The sequence below is a fragment of the Phyllostomus discolor genome, chromosome X (assembly GCF_004126475.2).
Source record: "Phyllostomus discolor isolate MPI-MPIP mPhyDis1 chromosome X, mPhyDis1.pri.v3, whole genome shotgun sequence".
Classification (NCBI taxonomy): Eukaryota; Metazoa; Chordata; class Mammalia; order Chiroptera; family Phyllostomidae; genus Phyllostomus; species Phyllostomus discolor.
In genome coordinates this window covers 39,955,612-39,975,708 of record NC_050198.1, presented here as the reverse complement: position 1 = coordinate 39,975,708, position 20,097 = coordinate 39,955,612, and the positions used below count along the sequence as shown (strand labels likewise).

General features: G+C 43.7%; 1 protein-coding gene across 1 annotated transcript; it reads left to right on the top strand.

Annotated features, from left to right (window-relative positions):
- Window positions 1-1,159: 1,159 nt before the first annotated feature.
- GABRQ (gamma-aminobutyric acid type A receptor subunit theta) lies at window positions 1,160-19,783 on the top strand. Its single transcript, XM_028522507.2, has 8 exons — window positions 1,160-1,277; window positions 7,023-7,090; window positions 8,615-8,835; window positions 10,594-10,676; window positions 11,251-11,388; window positions 11,966-12,118; window positions 13,405-13,640; window positions 14,212-19,783. Exons 2-8 carry the CDS (start codon window positions 7,049-7,051, stop codon window positions 14,992-14,994), a joined length of 1,656 nt encoding a protein of 551 aa, XP_028378308.1. The 5' UTR covers window positions 1,160-1,277; window positions 7,023-7,048; the 3' UTR covers window positions 14,995-19,783.
- The last annotated feature ends 314 nt before the right edge of the window (window positions 19,784-20,097 follow it).

Here is a 20,097-nt window from a genome sequence, read left to right as displayed (position 1 = left end):
TGTCATTAAAGGTGATTGGAAATAATTTTTAATGGCAAACCAGAAATGAACATGTATTCAGAAAAAAAGGGGGGTAGTTGGGTAAGGTTCCAGCAGACAACTCTTCAGTGGCCTCATCCCCCCACCCAGCATACCAGACTGTGCTACTGAACATGCTCACACACACACACACACACACACACACACATGCGCATGCGCACTGAGATTTACAGGGGCTGATATTCCCTGGTCATTGCATCACGGATTCTAATAGTCAGAGTGATACCTAGGACTTTTCTAATTCATAAGTTCCTCTTGGGAAAAAGAGACCCACCAAAAATCTAGGTGAATTGGGTGAGCACAACAGAGACTTCTGGAAAGGCCAGCTTTGTGGGGCTGAGCTGGGTTCATTTACATATGTTCACTCCAAACACATCTAGGCTGGAAACATATGCTTAGCCAGAGAAATACCAGCTCCCAGAATACAAGTCTTTTGGAAGACAGATCTGAGCCTCAAGAATCTGAAATGGTTTCATTGGGTGAGGGTCATAAATCTGGCTACATTAGCCAGACCCTGTCTCTGTGTCATATGCTATATGCCAAGTCTTAAAAACAAGTGTACAAAAAGAAGGTTCACATAGATGTGATAACAAAATGCCCAGTCCTAGCCTAGGTAGGAATAATATGACTGACCCAAAGAATGTAAACTGGTTGGCTCAGCTCAAGAGGGCACTGAGAGTAGAATATGACATTTCCTGGGGCAATTGTGTGTCCCTGGGAGGATTCCCACCAACCCAGAAAGCTGTATCCAGGCTGATGTTAAGGTGAGGCTCCTTAGGGGGTTAAAGTAATGCATTTATCTGAGAGCTTCTACCTCCCTACTCCATCCCCTCTCCACATCTCCTATAGGCTCCTCTCTTCCCCACCCAGAATCCTGCCTGGTAACAGGGATCCAATCTGTGTGCCCCATCCTCTGGATGAAAGCTATGGAGGGGGAGGCGGGGAGAGGAGTCTGCGTCACTGCTTCTCTTCTGGCTGACTCACTGTGGGGAGGGAGGGAAGCAGGGAGAGCTGCATACATGTATGACTGTACATGTCTGCATGTGTGTAGGAAAAGGGAAGGCCCTGGCAAGTTGATGCCTGGCATGTTCTTTGGTCTTTGTTCTCTGAGAAGCAACAAGACATTTACTGATGACTTCTCTGTTTTAGCAAAAATTGTGCAAATGAAGCTGTGGTTCACAAGATTTTGGACAGGGTGTTATCGCAATATGATGCCCGTCTGAGACCAAATTTTGGAGGTAAGACACATCCAGACACTGGAAGCCTTCAAGTTAGGTGTAACAGAGCTGAGATACAATAAGCCAGCCCCACTTAGTAAGCTGATCAGTGGCACTCTTCTGGCTCAACACTTAATATCTCTCCCCTTTGGAGACCTACTGGGAGAACTCCAGGCCTTTTGCTCTACCCCTGGAATTTTCCCCACTTCTCTACCTTCTTATGCAAGAGGACTTCTGCCCCCCACCACCACACACACACATTCCATTACAATGGCACAGAGAGAACTTGAAGCGCACTTCCTGCTGTGGCTGAAAAATGCTAACCCCAGGAATGGGTTTGTCAGACAAAACACAGGCCATGCTTCTCAGACTAGAGTTTTCTGCCCCATATATGGGGAAGGCACAAATTCTTCTGCTTGAGCACGTATTCTGGGCACCCTGGACACTCTCCCTATTCAGCTAGTTCAAAACTAAGGGCATGGTCTTCTCTGTCTTGTCTACTTCACCCACCCACCCAGTCTTGGGCACTGCTGCCTCTGCTCCTCCTCCCCAAACCTTTATCTTCCACCAAGTTCATTTCATTTAGCACACTGCAGTCAGTGTGATTTTTAGAAATTCAGCCTAAACACCTCAGAAATGTTTTAAATTTTTTTTATTTACCGATTTTAAAGAGACGGGGGGAGAGAAACATTGATTTGCTGTTCCACTTATCTATGCATTTATTGGTTGTTTCTCCTAAGTGCCCTGACCAGGGATCAAACCCACAACCTGGCATATCTGGATAACACTCTAACTGAACTACCTAGCCAGGACTCACCACAGGAACTTTTGATGCCTTTATTTAACTGCCAAATAAAATCTAAACTCCTTAGCCTAGCACTCAGATTTCAAGCACAGAGATAAGAAATGACAAAAAAAGTGAACCTCCAGGACGCCAATATATCAGTTTCTCCCTATGTCTCTACCTAACCTACCACCTTGGAAAGGGCAACTGACCTAGATCACAGGGCCTTTAAGCTACAGGCAACCCACATAACAGGAGTAGTATCTTCTGGCCCAGGGAACACCCAGGAAACCTAAACCAAGGACAAACAAAATAAAGGGTACATTAAATAGAGGTTAGTCACATTTCTTCTAAAAGGAACAGAGAAGGAGCTAAAAAACAGAGTGGCTAAGTCAGAGCACTCTACTTCTTACAGGTGGTAGAAATAGACCCCTCACACTGCAGTAGGTTAATAAATGCTAATGGGTCACATTTATACATATGAATAGAGGTCTTTTGAATACACAAAGCCTCCACCATAAAGGGCACTCAACTGTGGGGACTTTCCCTTGTAGTAGTAGACCAGTGGGGGGTGGGGGGGCAGTGCTAGGGGTGTAGCTGTGATTTGCCTGGGGAGACACGTTGAAAACCAACATGGTCACCCTGGAGTAAGCTTAGAGTGGAGAGACTTCACTAGTGTCCCCTTTGCTATGTGCTCCTTCCATGAGGACAAAAGGTACAGCCCCAGGATCCAAGGTGAGTGTGAACTGGGACTGGGAAGCAGAAGTGGAGAGAGCAGAAGGCAAGCTCTTTCAATATGGGAATTCAGGTGTTAAGGCATAGTCAGCATCCCATTGCATGACGCTGGTTTTGAATCAGTCACACCAAACACCAGTGGGTGTCAGAGAGTAGTTACCACATTTTCTCTTTTCCTTGTTCTCTTGTTTCTCAGTAAAGGCTGATCAACAGTCATTTAAGTATACCAAACTGTTTCAAGATGCCATCTCTGAAAGCACCCAGGGCCAAAGGGAGGGAGCAGGGGCAAGGACAAACCTCTGAGGATTGTCAGGTGTGCCTTGTTCACAATATCTCCAAGGCCCCCCACAACCATATTTTGAGCTAATTAGGATTTGTTTATATCTGATGCCTAGCCTTTTGGGCTATACACTAAGCTTATAAGCATGCAGACTGTGCCATATGAGAAAAGATGGGCCCCTGATTTGGCGAAGCAGTAGATGAAGGTAAGAGGACCAGGACAACATAGGACCTTCTAGCATTTACACAAAAGGAGACACTATAGGCTCTAAGTCTAGGGCTGTTATATTGTGGGAGGAAGCAATCAATGGGATAGCTGGGTCAGGGGATTCAGGGTGGGGGAACCCAGGACAACCTATAAAGCCTCCCACTAGACAGAGTCAGATTCCCTTCTGTATCTAAGGTGAAATGGGGTTTCAAGGCCACACACACCTGCCGCATGCAGAGGCCACACCTAACTGTGGTCAGCTTCAATAGGGAGCCATATTATGCCTTTGAGAAGAGGAGGAGCCAGGGAAAGTTTACAAAGTTGCTTCTTTCTGGGAAAGAGAAATTGACCCCACAGTGTTGTCAAAGGCAGGTCCCTGAGGACTTCATCTAGCCCAGAACCTGGCATTACATAGGTGTGGAGTGAAGGAACAAATGGGACATCATCATCATTCCTTTATTTATTTGTCTTCCTCTGGCATTCTGATGGATTCTAGGGAGAAAGAGGAGTTAGGGCAGCACAATTCCCCAGGTGAGGGAAGTGGTTACCCTCTCCCACTATTCCTGACTTCCTGAGCCCATCAGGAGGGACAGCAATGGGATATGGGGCTGAAGCCATCAACCCAGAGAGAGCATTTAGACACTTTATCTGGAAGCTTCTTGCTCCCTTATGTTATGTTTTCAGGGATGTGGGATACTTTAGCTAAGTTCTCATCTTGAGCCCCTGATAGCACATAAGGTATCCCCTCTATGTTGATAAACTTAAAAGAGGTCCCTGGTCCCCTTGTTACAGAGCTACATCCTTGAGCCAGGACACAAGACTTGGTGACTGCATTTCAGCTCCCACTTGCCCCTTTAACTGGGTGCCCTTGGACAGGGCTATGCTCTTTAAGGGTTGGCATTGCCTGAGTGGCACTAATGGTCTAAGATGAGAAGTCTGACAGTACAGTGAGGTGGTGAGGGGATGGCTGCCTGGCCACTCTGGGGCTTGATACCTGCCTAACACAGCTTTCATCCTCTGAAGGCATGTAGGAAACCTGAAAGTCTATAATAAATAACTTTGTTTCTAGAAACCCCTGTCACTACAGAGCATTTTGCTACGGATTATTCACAATAATCCTGAATGCTGGAGTCTGGGCTATGCCCTCACACAGAGGCCCATTGACTTCTCAGCTGCCATTCACACACTCATTCCCAATAGCACTTTGCTTTTTGAAGCAGTGGAATAGGAATTACATATTTCCCACTTTGGTGCTCAGCTTCTGGGGTAGTCAGCCTGCAGTGAAGCCAGAAGGCTGAATTGCAAGTGTCATGCATGTTTCCATAGCAGTAGTGTGATGTAATGCACATAGAATAATGGCTTAGCTGTGGAGCTGGGTGAAGGCAGCTTTAAGCAAATGAGGAAACAATAAAAATGTGTTTTTCCACAGCACCTTATAGTTTAGTACATATTTTCACTCCCTGTTCACATCTGAGTGGGCAGCACTCACACCTAGGCCTGAAAAAAAAAAGCCAGGATACAGAAACACACATATATTAATACACACAAAAACCCTTCAACACACTCATAGATTTACTCACACATATGTACACACCAACATTCACTCACATGCACATGCTCACAATTAATATGTGCTCACACATTTATACACACACATGCTCACATCCACAATCACACTCACAAAATTACATACATGTTTAGACATTCACATTTAGGAACTCACACATTCAAATGCACACACTCCCACATTAACATGCTTGCACACAAATAAGCTCATGCATTCACTCATGTATAAACACACTCATTCATACACACAAACATGTCCACATATTTACCAATTTGCACACACACACATCAACATGTTCATATTTCACTCATACCTGCACAGTAACATACTAACACACATGAATATGTTCATAGAATCACTTGCATATTGGCATGGTCACACATTTACTCACACATAAACACGCATACGCTTACACAGACATGCTCACATTCACTCAAGTACATAAACATGCTTACATACACTCACATATATGTGAGGAGTCTGAGTGTATAAGTGTGATCACTTATTACACTGATCTCTTGCATATGAACAAGGCCACACACAAATAAACTCACATATTCAATAATGAACATGCTCACTCACACAAACACAGTCACACACTCATAAGTTCAGCTACATTCCCAAACATTCACTCACATAAACACCAATCAACTCACATATGCAAAAATGTTCACACAAACACACACACATTCCCTCAAACATGCACATGACATGCCCACACAGAGACACACATGAGCATGTTCATGCATATGAACACACAGATACATCGACTCAACACAAACATACTCACATACACTCATGTAAACACAACAACTTTACACACACAGACATAACCATGTATTTGCTCACATATGGCATGCTGACAAATATGCTAACACATGAATAGGCTTACACAGACAACACACATATTCACTCCCACACAGTACACTCTAATGCATGCACATGGTCACACATTCACTCACCTAGAAAAGTGCTCATAGACTCACTGGCTCACAAACAAACATACCCTCACTCACATATCCATGTGAATATACTTGTGGAGATACTCACACATGCACTCTCTCAAAAACATTAAAATATTTAATATTTAAATAACCATACATGCAAACATAGTCCTATCCACTCATATATGTACATGGTCACACATTCACTCACATACAAACATGCTCACATGCATGAACATACAAATTTGCTCACAGACAAGGTCACAAATGCAGAAATGCTCACATATTCATTTGCACATGAACACATTCCTATATTCACTTCCACACACCAACATGCCTACATGATTTCATATGCTTAAATATTTATTAACATGCTATATATGTAAGCCCAGAAATATGTTCATGAATTCACTCATATGAATATATGTAGATTTGCTCATATACGTGACATGTATACACACACATTCACACACAGAGATAAACTCCCAAATACACTCATACTCACACACTTCTTTGCATGTTAACAAGCTCACATACACTCACGCATAGTCTCACATTCACTCACTAACACACAAACACATTCATTTGCACATGAACCCACTCATAGATTCACTCTCACACAACATGCCTACACACTTGTACATGTGCTCACATTTACTACTGAAAGACACAATCATGCTCATGCATTCTTTCACACACAGACATGCTCACATATACTTATATACACACTGACACATTCACCTACACATGAACACATTTTGACTCATACGTGTGAACATGCTCACCTAAATTCATGTACACAGCTCACACACTCATTCACACAGAAACACATTGCCTCAAACATTGACACCCACATGCACTTATACAAATATGCTTATATACACCCAAAAATCTTAGCTTTTGTTTTGGGGCTCATTACTCCTGAGTTCCAATCAGGAAAACATTTATAACTAAAATGCTTCATCACCTTATTTTCTGTTTACATTGCCCTAATTTCTTCCTTTTAGTGTGTCAAAGGCCAGGCCCTGCTCTAAGTACTTGGCCTGCATTAACTATGAGATCAGTGCTATAAATGATCCCCATTTTACTCATGAGGAATCTAAGGCTCAGAGCAGTTAGATAATTTATTTAAGGTCACACAGCTAGTAAGTGTCAAAAACGGGGTTCAAACCCAGGCAGCATGGCTCCTGAGCCCATGCTTTTACCCTTTACCTACCCTGCATGTAATAGTGGTCTTCCTGTATTGTAGGTGCTCCTGTGCCTGTGGGAATATCTATGTATATCTCCAGTATTGACCATATCTCAGAAATGACTATGGTAAGTGTGCCAACTCCATCCATAAGACTGGGGACAAATTACATGGGACAAGGGGCAGGGTCATAAGCCAACTCCAATTGTTCTGACCTGCAACAGAGCTCACATGGAAAAACACAGTAGGTTTTGGAAACTGAAACCACCTGGAATATTCCTGTGGATTAATAAGGATATTAAAAAACAAATAAAAATGATCAGAACATTTGAGCAGAAACTTCACTTTTGTGAAGGTAATCAAGTAGCAAACAAACATATGAAAAGATGCTTGAATTTGTTATTAATCGGTGAAATGCAAAATAAGACCACAATGAGACCCTATTACACGTCTACCAGACTGACAAAAATCAAAAGTCGGACAACACCAATTGGAAACTCCCATCTGCTCTTGGAGGCAGGTGTAATGTGGAACTTTCACTTCATAGTTCTTATTATGATTTTGGTATGAATAGTGTGTTCATATAGTATATTTACATAAGAAAATATTATCTAATATGCAGGCAGTGCAAGTGAACAAATTTTATTTATATACATCAATCTGAATGAATATCACAAATACAATGTTGAATGAAAGAAAATTATGAATATACATAGGATGATTCCATTGGGAAAAAATCTTAAAATAGGTCCAACTAAGCAATATGTTTCCTAGAAATACATGCATAGACAGTAAACTCTTAACAAAAAGCAAGGGAATTGTCATTTAAATATAAGATTTAAATGGTTACTGTTGGGAGGTGTGGGAAATATGTTCTGGAAGAGACACATTGAAGCTTGAAAGTTCTTGGTAATGTTCTATTACTTAACCTAAATTTCAATTACCAGAGGTTCATTTTATTATTCCATTCCTGGGATTATACCCTAAGAACCTCGAAACACCAATTCAAAAGAACCTATGCACCCCATTGTTCATAGCAGTGTTATTCACAATAGCCAAGTGCTGGAAGCAGCCTAGGTACCCATAAGTAAATGAATGGATCAAAAAACTATGGTACATTTACACAATGGAATACTACACAGAAGAAAGAAAGAAGGAGCAAAAGCGTGGATGGAACTGTAGAGCATTATGCTAAGTATAATAAGCCAGTCAGGGAAAGACAAATACCATATGATCTCACCTTTAAGTGGAACCTAATCAACAAAACCAGTGAGCAAAATATAATCAGAGATATGGAAGGAAATAAAGAACAAACTGACAGTGACCAGAGGGGAAGGGGATAAGAGGAGGAAGTAGGGGAAGGGTCAAGTCAAGGAACATGTATAAAGGACCCATGGACAAGGACAACTGGGTGGGGGAGGATTGAATGTGGGAGGTGGGGGTGGGTAGGGTAAGACAGAGTAATGGGGGGAAATGGGCACAATTGTAATTGAACAACTTAAAAATAGCTGACATTTAACATACTTACATATGTTTCAGTACTCATCTGTAGTTATAATGTATTTCTTACACCTGCATACATACACACACTCTCTGAAAACAGGGAGCTGAACAACCTCGATTACAATTGAGATTTACCTTTCTCTCCCTAGGACTATACTATCACAGTATTTTTTCATCAGACCTGGAAAGATCCACGTTTAGCATACTATGAAACTAACCTGAACCTGACTCTGGACTATCGGATGCTTGAGAAGTTGTGGGTCCCTGACTGCTACTTTCTAAATAGCAAGGATGCCTTTGTGCATGAAATGACTGTGGAAAATCGGATGTTTCAGCTTCATCCAGATGGAACAGTTCAGTATGGCCTCCGGTGAGTTCCCCAGGAGCCTAAGGACCCTCCTGGCAGGTTCCCTCCTTCCCACTAAGAAACCCACGAATGCACTCTAAGGGACACACAGAGGATCCCATTGCTTTTCAAACCTGTCTTGCACTGTTTCCATACTCATCCTGCCCAGTTTCCTACACACATCATTGGCTGTTCTGTCCCCACACCTTGGCTTCTGCTGTTGCTTCTGTCTGGAAATGCCCTTTCTGTGAATCTAAATCTTGGCCATCATTCAATTGCTAACTGAAATGCCTCTTCATCAAAAATTCCTTCTTGATTCTCTCAATTGGAAGAGCTCTCCCTCTGCCTTAGCACTTAATACATTCTGTTATTTATCTTTGTGTCTTTTCTCCCCCATGAAGTGAGGGAAAGAGACAGATAAATTCTGAAGCCCATGAAAGGGGGAGGGGGACTGACCTCTGCCACTGCTCATATTTGCATCATGTAGGGGCCCAGGGGTGTGCCATATGGGTCTTTTGTCTGTGGCCCTGTACACACAGAATGTGTGCATGCTGGAACTCCTCACTGACCTATTTATAGCACAGCAGATGGCCACCATGGCTCTCCTCATAGCATCATCTCTTATAAACCATTTCTTAAGACAAGCATGACAGAAATTTAGCTCAGAAAATTTCTCCAAGAGGTAGCTACCAGGGTTCAGCTCTATCTCTGGGGGTCTCTTTCTCTAGGATGCTCCTGCTCTGTCTCTTGTTTCCCTCTTCCTTCTCCATCCACTTTCCCATGGACCAAAGCACTGGAGCCAGAGAACAACAAAGTTTGCAGGGAACAGAACAGTGGTCACACTTGTTTCACTTAAAGGGGACCTCACCTGATTACTACTGCAAGGAGGATTCACAGAAGGGGCACACATACACACACCATACCCACTGTGCAAAATGGAAATCACTTCAAGGGTTGAAAGGCACTAGCCTGGGGTTAACAGCTGGGGAGGGCAGGATGAGGGATGGGGCAGAGCCACCCAGCTGAGGCTGCAGAGAGCTTTTAAAAATTACCCTCTTTCCACCAGTAACTCCTCCCATTTCCCTGGCTTCTCCAAGACCTCTCCTCAGATTCCTCTCACAAACCCAACACATGGCAATTTGTAGCTCCTGTCCAATACTTCATGGCCCATCCCTGAGATATGCCAATCCTTCCTATCCAATTAATTATACTTACTGTCATTGTTATAGTCCACAGTATCCTCATAGACATATACACAGAGATGAGATCACTGTGGGGTGGGAGCAGCTTCCATGGCCAAAGATGCGCCTGGGCCACTGCTCACATCCATACCTGAGGACTGCATATGACCACTGCACAGCAGATGTGGAGCTGTTCTTAACAGCCTTACTGCTTCTTTAGCAAGAGAGCCATCTTTCTTTTTCTGCATTCAGTTTCCTCAAGGGCCCTTTTCTTTCTGACACCCTGAGGTGTCCTGACATGCCATACATGTATTCTTTGTTCAAGTGCTGCTGTATCTCTTGGTTTCTTGGTCACATAAAATTTTCCTCTCTTCTCCCTATACAACTGCCACTCAGATTTCCTCTAGGAAGGAAGAAAAGAAAAAAAGAAGAGATGGAGAGAGGGAAGGAGGGCCCAGCTCTAATGCAGCCAATATAGGAAGGTGTTGGGATGGGTCAGTCCTTGGGATAACTCTTCCTTTTCACCTCTGCAGTATTCTTAAGAATGGTTGCTTGACTGGGCTAGACTCACTTTTCCCTTCCTTTTTCTTTTTCTTTGCAGACTCACTACCACAGCAGCTTGTTCTATGAATCTTCAGAACTTCCCTCTGGACAAGCAGACCTGCAAGCTGGAGGTGGAGAGCTGTATGTCTATCTTCTATGGCCCCTTCTTCCCTACCTGTGGTTGTGACCATCAAGAAACCAAAGACAGACTTGATAGTGAGAGGGATGGCATATCTCCCCTACTCCCTCCCTCTCCCTTTCTCTTCTACTAGATAGACAAATATAGATAGATGATAGAGAGATAGATAGATAGATAGATGATAGACAATAGATAGATAGATAGATAGATAGATAGATAGATAGATAGATAGATAGATAGACAGACAGATAGATAGATATGGTATCTGGGAGAAGGCGGCCTCTAAGGTGTAAATAGTCCAATGGGGAAATTGTACCCTGCTATTGGGAAATTGTGCACCAGCTAGTGGGTAGGAGCACATATCTTTGCTGTGCTTTCCTTCCTGGCTAAAAATCTCCAAACTGATAATTTTATTTCCAAGTTCCTCCCTTGTCCATGCTCAGAGTCAGCAAAACACAAAGGAAGCCCTAAAAGTGCAGGTTCTGACCATCTTTTGGATTCCAGACTGCTCTGATGTGAAATCTGTCTATGCCTGTTTTCTGAGATTGACTGACTTTGTTTCTCTCCATCTCCCAGATGGCTACACAGTTGAAGACATCATGTTATACTGGGAAGGTGATGATAATGCCGTCCAGGGGACTGAGAAGCTACACATCCCTCAGTTCACCCTCCTGGGAAAGACAGTAACTAGCAAACAAGAACGCTTCTACACAGGTGGGTTTGACCCCTTTCCTGCCTCCTGTATCTTGTCTTTTTATTGTACCCTAGTAAACTCCTTGAGACCTTTGCCTCAGACCTCTGCACTCTGCACTGCCTCTTTTATTATTTCCTTCTGCTTCTGGAAGCTTCCAAAATCCCTTCATAAAGTCCAAGTTGCTTACCCCCTGTAAATAAGGAAATGGGTATGGAAACACTTGGTCAGATTTAACACTCTACAGGTGTAAAGGATTCATGCTCTTGTTGATAAAAACAGGCCTCCTTTCAGGGCCAACCCCTCACCCTCCATCTCTTTGAAGCTTTGGGATATGTCATGTCTCTCCCATTTCAAAACTTCATTTGACGTGGAGCAAGGAAGGAAGGAGAAGAAAGCAGGCTTGCTCTGCCATAGCAGTCTACTGACACGTGCCATTGCCAGTGGCCTAAAGGCAGCAAGTGTGGTCAGTTTGGCAGACTACTCAGGCTGGAGTATTAGAGGCTGAACTGCCCATTGGTTTCTCTTCCTCCATTCTCTACATTACCCTGAAAATCCCCTTAACCTTGCCACCCTGATATCAGTATGTCTCCCTGCCAGGTTCCTATGTACGCCTGATACTGCGGTTTCTGGTCCAGAGAGGAATTCTCAGCTACCTTGTGCAAATCTATTGGCCTACTGTCCTCATCACCACTGGCTCTTGGATAACATTTTGGATGAACTATAAATTCTCTGTAACCAGGGTGACAGTGGGTAGGTACTATCCTCCCTGGCTCCCAGTCCCAGAGAGGCATTTGGGTCATCTCACTCAGAAAAAAGTTGAGAGTAAGGGAAGAGTATTAGGAATAGTGTGTGACTGCACAGGAAAGGAAACAAGATGGGCCCTACCCAACAGGCATCTGTACAGTTACTTAGCCAATCCTCAGCAGGGAGACCAACACTGGAGACAGGTGTGAAAAAAATCAGGGCTGGGGTCTTCATATGTTGGGCCCAAAGTACCAGAATTCATTATTTTCTGGATACATAAATGAATGGACAAGTCATAAATACAGATCAGAAATGCAACACAACAAACAGTGATTAAGCAACATATCAAAATGCCCTACTAGGCAGCAGACAGTTCCCAGAAGAGCTGCATTCAATGAATATCTAGTGGAATGCTTACGCAGATAATATTGGAGTCCAGGAGGAAATGACACAGGTCTTGGCTAAAACTGCACCAGGAAAGTGTTGCACAAACTGGGTTTTCAAGACTTGTAGGAGGCAGAGACACAAGACTTGGCATTCTCTAAAAGAGGAAATAGCTCGACTAAAGGCACAGAAGCCCTAAAAGGGGGCTAAATTATAGATTACTTGGGGCAGGAGCTGAGAAAGTGGAGAAACTAGCAGAAAAAAGCCTAGGATGACTTGGGATGACCTTAAAAATACAGTTTAAGCAGTTGGGATTTCATGGCTAAGCAATGGGGAGGATCAAAGGTTTCTGGGCAGTACCATGGAGGGACCTAAGAAATCAGCTCCTAAGTTTATCTAGCCCCATCCTAAAGAATAGTGCCTCAGATCCCTGTCTAGTTTCTCCCTCACCATCTTTGAAGCAGAGTCCTCAGCCTCCTTCCTTAGGAGCACATGCTACACTAAAACTTTATATTCCTGTAATATTTTAGGATTCACAAAACCTTCTAGGGACATGGCCTCAGTTAATATTGAGGGAATAAAGAAATGCCTATGGACTAGAAGGCAAAAGGGGAAAAGGCCATTATAGGACAAAATGGGGCTGGGGATGTAAATCACCATGAAACCATAGCTGGAGATTTTTAACTTGATCCTAAGAGCAATGGAAAGTCACTGAACCATCAAAGCACAGGCTGGGTGTAAAGATGGGGCAGCAGGAACAAAAGGCAAAGGCCCTCAAGCCTAGAGAACTGAAGGACTTTTTTGCTGAGAGCCCTCCCCAGCCCAGATTGTCCTTTGCTCCCTTTCTGTATGATGTGGGCCCAATGGCTTGCCAAGAACTTCACTCACCTGTGTCATGTTGTTTATAGGTCTGACCTCAATGCTCATCCTAAATGCCATCAATTCACATCTGCGGGATAAACTCCCCCAATTTTCTTGTATCAAGGCCATCGACATCTATATGGTTGCATGCTTCTTCTTCGTGTTCCTGTCCTTGCTGGAATATGTCTTCATCAACTATCTTTTCTACAGCCGAGGAGGAACTCGGCGCCATCATAGGCAACATAGGAGAGCCCAAAGAATTATGAACCGCTATCGCTACCAGGTATTGAGCCTGCAGGTTTGATATTTTGACTAATAATCAGCTTTCTCTGAATACTTTAGCCTAAGCTTAGCACTTGACCCTTTCACATTTTTAGTAATTCCTTTAATACACACATACACATACCAGATAACAGAGACATAGAAAAATTTATCATCTCTATAAGTTGAGTCATTGTCCAAAGTCACAAGGCTAGTAAGTGGAGGGCTAGATTTACCCAGACCTTTGGCCTTCAAATCCAGTCTACTTAGCATACTTCCAAGGGTAAGCAATGAAGCCAGAGGGAAAGGGAGCACAGGTAGGCTGAAAGAAAGAAACAGACACCATAGTGGCTGGCCTACCCCTTGATCTTTTGACTCCCAAAGCCATGGTGAGGCTTTTGCTGCTGGCATTACCTTAATTTCAAGCACCACCCCTTCCTGTACCAAGAACCCCATCTCACCTGCCCAAGGAAGCCTTGTCTTTGTCTCCCCCACAACACTCCAGAGGGAGCAGCTGCCCCAGGGTAACACAGGTTTGGCAGCCACCAGGGACTTCTCTTACATGCTAACAGCCTCTTGGTCCTGTTCCTCAGCCCCATGTACACCAGAGACCCCAAGAAGAGGAGATTCTGTCAGTGGAAGAGATCAACAATCACATTACAAGTGCTGATGAAGAAGGACCCGTCCCTCCTCCCTCCCCAAAAGTGCTTATACATGTAGGATTTGAGTCTACTGACTTCTTGAGTCTATCTACTGTCTCCTCAAAGGGTAATCGGGTTAACATCAAAGATGAAGGTGGCTCTCCTCCCTCTAGATCACTGCACGCTTACCAGGCAAGCCCAACAATCCTCAACTCTTTGACCTTTATTCCAGAGCAGGCCCCACTGGCCACCTCAGAAAGCCTCAGCTCACTGTCTTCTTTCTCAGGCCAGTCCTGGCTGGCCATCAGAGAAAGCCTGAATGATCTCTCCTCCACCTCAGAGCAGGCCCTGCATGTCCACAACCGGAGGTGTGTGCAAGAAGCATGCTGCAACCCTGGTAAGATACCTAGAATATCTGAGGAGTTCCTTAGCATGCCTGATGATGTCAAAGTTGAATGTGGCTACCCTGACCCTAGGATGCAATTCCAGCATGATGATGACACTACTTGGAGCCGTGATGGTGACAATTTCATGGGCTTCGATCAAGACGAGGACAGTAATTCAGAGTCTGGTGATAGTTGCCCCCCGAGCCCTGGGTACTCCTTCAGTGAAAGGTTTCTGTATGATCTCTTTGACCCTGACTATGTCTCTAAGGTTGATAAGTGGTCCCGGATCATCTTCCCTATTGCCTTTGTGGTGTTCAATGTTGTTTACTGGCCATACAATGCCATTTAGTCCCATAATGCCCCAGAGCAGCAGGGACACTGTGCTGTGCTCCTTTCACAGTTTCTTTTGGTTTTATTTTTGCCTTTTTTTCTTTGTTTTATTTTTTGTTATTTGGGCAGTCGAATCAGTTCTACCTTTCTATAAACATAAGGTGGAGAGTAGTTGGAAAGAATGTGTTCTGGCTTGAAGGAAAGGGATTGAGGAGGGGTTGAGGGTAAATAGCTCATTGATTCTCCTTTTCTGTTAAAAAACTGTTACCTTTTCAAAGACTTCTAACATCTAATCAGCATAGAAAAGCCCCTGGAAATGTTGAGAGGACAGAGAGGTGCCAGATTGAGGGACAGAAGAAGGAGCTGAGCCTTGCACACAAACATTTCTGGGGGCTGTTCTGTCCTCCTGAAGTGTTGATTTTTTTCATTAATTTTTTTAATTCTTTTTCCTGCTAGGGATTATGATCCTTGCTCACCTACTGGTTAGGGTTTTAGGGAAGAAAGTCAAGCTTGATTGGGCTAGGGTTCACGGGAGGTGGGCAGCTCTGGTTTGGAAGTGCAGGGGACTAGCTCTAGGGTAATTGAAGAATTTTGAAAGTGACTTTCCCTACTATTTTTCTGTTGTATTTTGAGAATGTGTTGTTGTAGCACAGGGTTGGAAGTGGAATGTAGGTGGGTAGTCAAGATGTTAGCAAGATGTCAGGATAAGTGAGAGCATTTTCCTAGCAGGAGCTTGCAGAGGGTGAGTGATGTCGGTTTGGGGATTACCCAAATTGAACTGGCATCTTTGGAGGAATTGAAACTTCTCCTGTCTATATTTCTGCTTCAGAACTCTTGGCAATAGGTAGTTTAGTACATCTGTATAGGTCAGATGCTAAGTTAATCACTGGTCAGAGCAAGTACTTGGTAAAACAAGACTAGGGTTAAGGAAGTTCTGACCTGCTACTTCACCATCTGATCTAGAATAGCAAATGAACAACTGTTGTGAATCTCTATACTAATCCTTTCTATTTGTCCAGTGCATAGTGTCAATGAGCTCACTGATCCATCACATTGTCAGACCCTCACAGAGGCCCTGTGAGCCAGGGAAAGGCAAAGCACATTGTCCTCAGTGTTCCAAGGGGAAAAAATGGAGCTTAAGGATGTGCAGCCAGTGAGTGGTAGAGCCACCCCACTTACTCTTCCTTCTTCTTGTCCTCAACTCTCCCAATTGAGGTGCTCCCTTTTTCTCCCCTCCCCTTTAAAAATGGGGTGCTCCATAAGGTTCTGCTATGTACCAGACCTAACTCTATAACACCTGGAGCATGTCTGCAGGAATAGGCTGGTGACCAGTGTAAACTGAACATATGGAATATGGTCACTGCCCACACAGTGGGGCTCCTAAGGGAACTAGAAATTAGCTTGTGCTTCAACTTGCCAAGCAACTCCCCTCATTGATGGAGGCCACAGGGAACAAAATTTGCCAAGCACTCAGCCTATGGGCCTCCTTCCTCCCTAGGCAGCCTTCCCTAAAACCCCTCAGCCACCTCCCCTTTTAACTGTGTTTCTGTGTATAACAGGGTGTGTGTGTGTGCATCAAGGTGGTTCTGTGTGCACATACAACTATTTAAGAAGCTGTATAGCTATATGTATATCAGTGTAAATCTCTATTGGTGTGTATAAGAGTGTATATATAACAATGTGTGGATACATATATGCTTGTGCACACCCCTATGAAAGAGTGTGTAAACTTGTCAGTTATGTATGTATGTGCTTGCGCATATACACATGAGTGTAATCTGTGTGTCCAAGTGCATGTGTGCATACCTATGTTTATTTATCTGATTTTAATGGGTATGAAAGGAAATACACCTGAAAGCATATGTATTTCTTCTTGGTGGCTCTTCTAGAACCACCAGAATTCCCTTGGCCTGTTCCCACATAAGGAGGGGGAGCTCTTTGGCCAGGCTGATTAACTGTTTCATTTCAATTCCTATTCCAAGGAGCAGCATCTCCCAGTCCCCATCCACTCCTGTCTTTCTCCCTCCACCAATCTGTGCTATCTCCTGGATAGAAGACACAGAAAAAGTGAATGTAGTCCTAGAGTCCTAGGAAGTGATAATTTAGTGCCTTGAGGTAGGAGTGCTCAATTGTGGGATGAGCTGGGAGTGAAGAGCATTTTGCATTGTCCTGGAAGGATATGTTTGGGATACCTTGAAGATGCATTGAGAACAAAAGTATTATATAGAGAGCTAAAGAACTGAAGAGATGGTTATATTACTGCCTTTATGACTCATCCCTTTATTCCAGTCACCTTGTAAGCCTGACCTTGGAGGCAGCCCCAAGCAGGTGGGTGATGTGAGGAAATGGCCCAGGGAATTGGCTGCTAGCAACCAGATGCAGAGAACCAAAGGTGCCTGGGAGATGGCTGCAGGCATGGACTGTGATGGTGGGCCCATTCAGGGCAGGGGCGCTTTAGTAATCACCCTGGGATGGTTGTTGGCTGAACTTCAGCCCTGGATTTGGAACTTCCTCTTTCCACCTCCTCCAAGGAAAGAGATAGTCAAAGGGGTGAGAAGTCTGACCAAGGAGAGAAATGCAAAGAGCGCCAGGGACTGACTGCCTAGTTCAGCCCAGCTTGTCATCTCTTCTTTTCTATACAGGCATCATATAAATATAGCCTCCTACATGTTCACACCCACAGAGACCTACACAGTCACACATACATGTATACACACATTGGGCACTCACCTTCATCAGTATATACATACACACACAGACATGCACAAACACAGCCACACATATGTTCACAAACACAATCACATGCATTTACACTTATATGCACACACACCAACAAACCTTGTAAGACAGATAAGAACAAGAAAGTTGCCACTGGAATGTTTAAGATTGCTTCTTTTTGGACACCCCTCACAGAGATATCCAGGTTGGAGGGAAAGCAATGACCCTACATATGAAGCTCCTACCATGACTACACAAAAGCTTAAACATTGGTTGATTGGTTTGGGTTTAGGTTTCCAGGATCCTGGAGGGCCTTTGAGCCCTGTAGGAAATAAGCAGCTCATTTAGGGTGAGGTCATACTGGTGAAAGAGACTGAAGCAGTGGGGGACAAAAAAGGGGTTTTAAGATATGTCTGGCAGCAACGCACAGGAAGACCTCAAACCCTGAAGAAGGGTACAGAGGCCAGTTGTAAATATCTTATAGATCCATGTAGCTAGATATATTAGTATACCTTAAAAAGAATATCTTGCCCTAATGTGCTGCAATGTATTGAACTCTACTGCAACTCATACTGTGTGAAGTTAAGTGTCAAGGTGAGGTGGAGGTCTGGCAATGACACCTTTTCAGAAAGTTGAACCTTCTGAGTTTACCATGGAGTTGGCCGTTTTAGCCTGAAAATTGCCAGATCTTCTCTTGTCATGTTCTATGTATGTTCTGTCTTCAGCATTGTCATTGAGCTCCCTCCTCAGCTGTCCCCAGTGGTACAGGCACACCCTCCTCTAACTGGCTGCCTATATCCCCTCCCACTCCACCCCTCACACCAAGTAACTCTGGAAATCCAGAGCATCTAATAAGGCACTCCTGGGGTTCAGCCCATGGAGCCTTTGTCAGACCCAGCCAATCAGAGAGTGCTTGTGGTGATATTTGGAGTTGTGGAAGAGGGGAGAATGTTGCTGAGTGTGGGATGAAGCAACCCCCACTTACTTCTCTACTCACCTTCCCTTTCTTTTCCTCACATGGACTATCATATTAACTTTCTCCCTAGAATCCCCTCTCCATCACTACTATGGGAAAGATACTGTCTATTTTCCCAAAGTGTCATTTTGTTGTGGGGACATGTGACATGCTTCCTTCCAAATTCTCGCCCATTCCATCTGCCATTGTGGGGTGCCTTTGCAGAGATAACAGATGATCTGTTGGGTCATACCAGAGCTTGTCAAATGTATTCTTACAATCCATGTCATCTTGTTAATAGCAAGGCTGCAAACTCTTTGCATATTTAGAGCTGTTTTGCTGAGACTGTGGCCATTCCTTATTCTGTACATAAAAGAGCTAACCCTCTGAACTATTAACTAATGAATGCATTTGTTAAGCTATCCACCTGCATGGTACCCTACTGTGGTGCTGCACATCAAAGAAATTGTGATTTGTCCTACAAAGTGCAGTGTGTTCGTGTTTGTTGTATAGTGTCCTGTGATCAATATAAAATCTTTATTATCAGTGTTGGGTCTTCAGGTTTGGGAGGGCGAGGGTGTTATAGTTTCTCTCTCATGTATTTCAATTATGAAATAGCCCCAGTTGGTCAGGTTCACCTTTGCTAATTCAACATGTGTGAGACTTTGCACCCACCATCTTGCCAGATTGTATCCCTGGGGTCAATAGTCATCAGCAGAATTGAAGGTGACCAGGTGTGGTGCAACTGACCACAGTGCCAAAGAAATCTTCCAAAGGCAGCCAAGGCAGTGTCATTCTGGAGGCAGATGGAATAAAGTAAAACTACACGCACACATGTACGTCTCCAGGACAGGTGCTGGACCCAGGCAGCAAACACCAAGAAGGGAAGAGGAATAAGACCCCCATGCCCTGGATGGCCTGACCCACAAAAGTGTGCAGAGCAGCAAAGACCCCACAAAATAACCAGTGTCCTTTGTTCATATTAAATGTAAATTCTTGCATGAAAAAGACTTGACCAGTTCTGACTTCAAAGAAGGATAACATGAAGAAACATAAAATTATGCTTCTGAAAAATATGCTGAAATAAAGTTTTGTAAATAGCCAAAAGGAGAAAATAAATATATATAATAGCAAATATCCTTATGGGTCATTGTGTTTCTTCTCTGTTGAGTTGGGAGGGAGCTTTGTCTGAGCCCAGGAAACTTTTGGCTTCCATTGCTTCCAAACCTTCACCTTCCCTGCCCTCGGCTTTGGGTATTGCCCTCCTCATCACCCTGGCACATTTGAATCCATGGTTTTCAAACAGATGGGAAATGATAACATCACATTTGAAATTAGTTTCCATTTTTGCACAAGACATTTGAAACAAAATATTTTAAAACATAGCAAGCCATTTTGGTGCCAAAATGTGTCCACATGTATTTTCATTGGAAGGGTCTTCATAAAAAA

What these genes read in the sequence shown, in the direction of transcription:
- GABRQ (XM_028522507.2), top strand. Translation starts at nt 7,049, where the DNA reads ATGTATATCTCCAGTATTGACCATATCTCAGAAATGACTATG. An exon ending in ATATCTCAGAAATGACTATG is followed by an intron (nt 7,091 to 8,614) that starts GTAAGTGTGCCA and finishes TTCTCTCCCTAG; the next exon opens with GACTATACTATCACAGTATT. An exon ending in TGTAACCAGGGTGACAGTGG is followed by an intron (nt 12,119 to 13,404) that starts GTAGGTACTATC and finishes TGTTGTTTATAG; the next exon opens with GTCTGACCTCAATGCTCATC.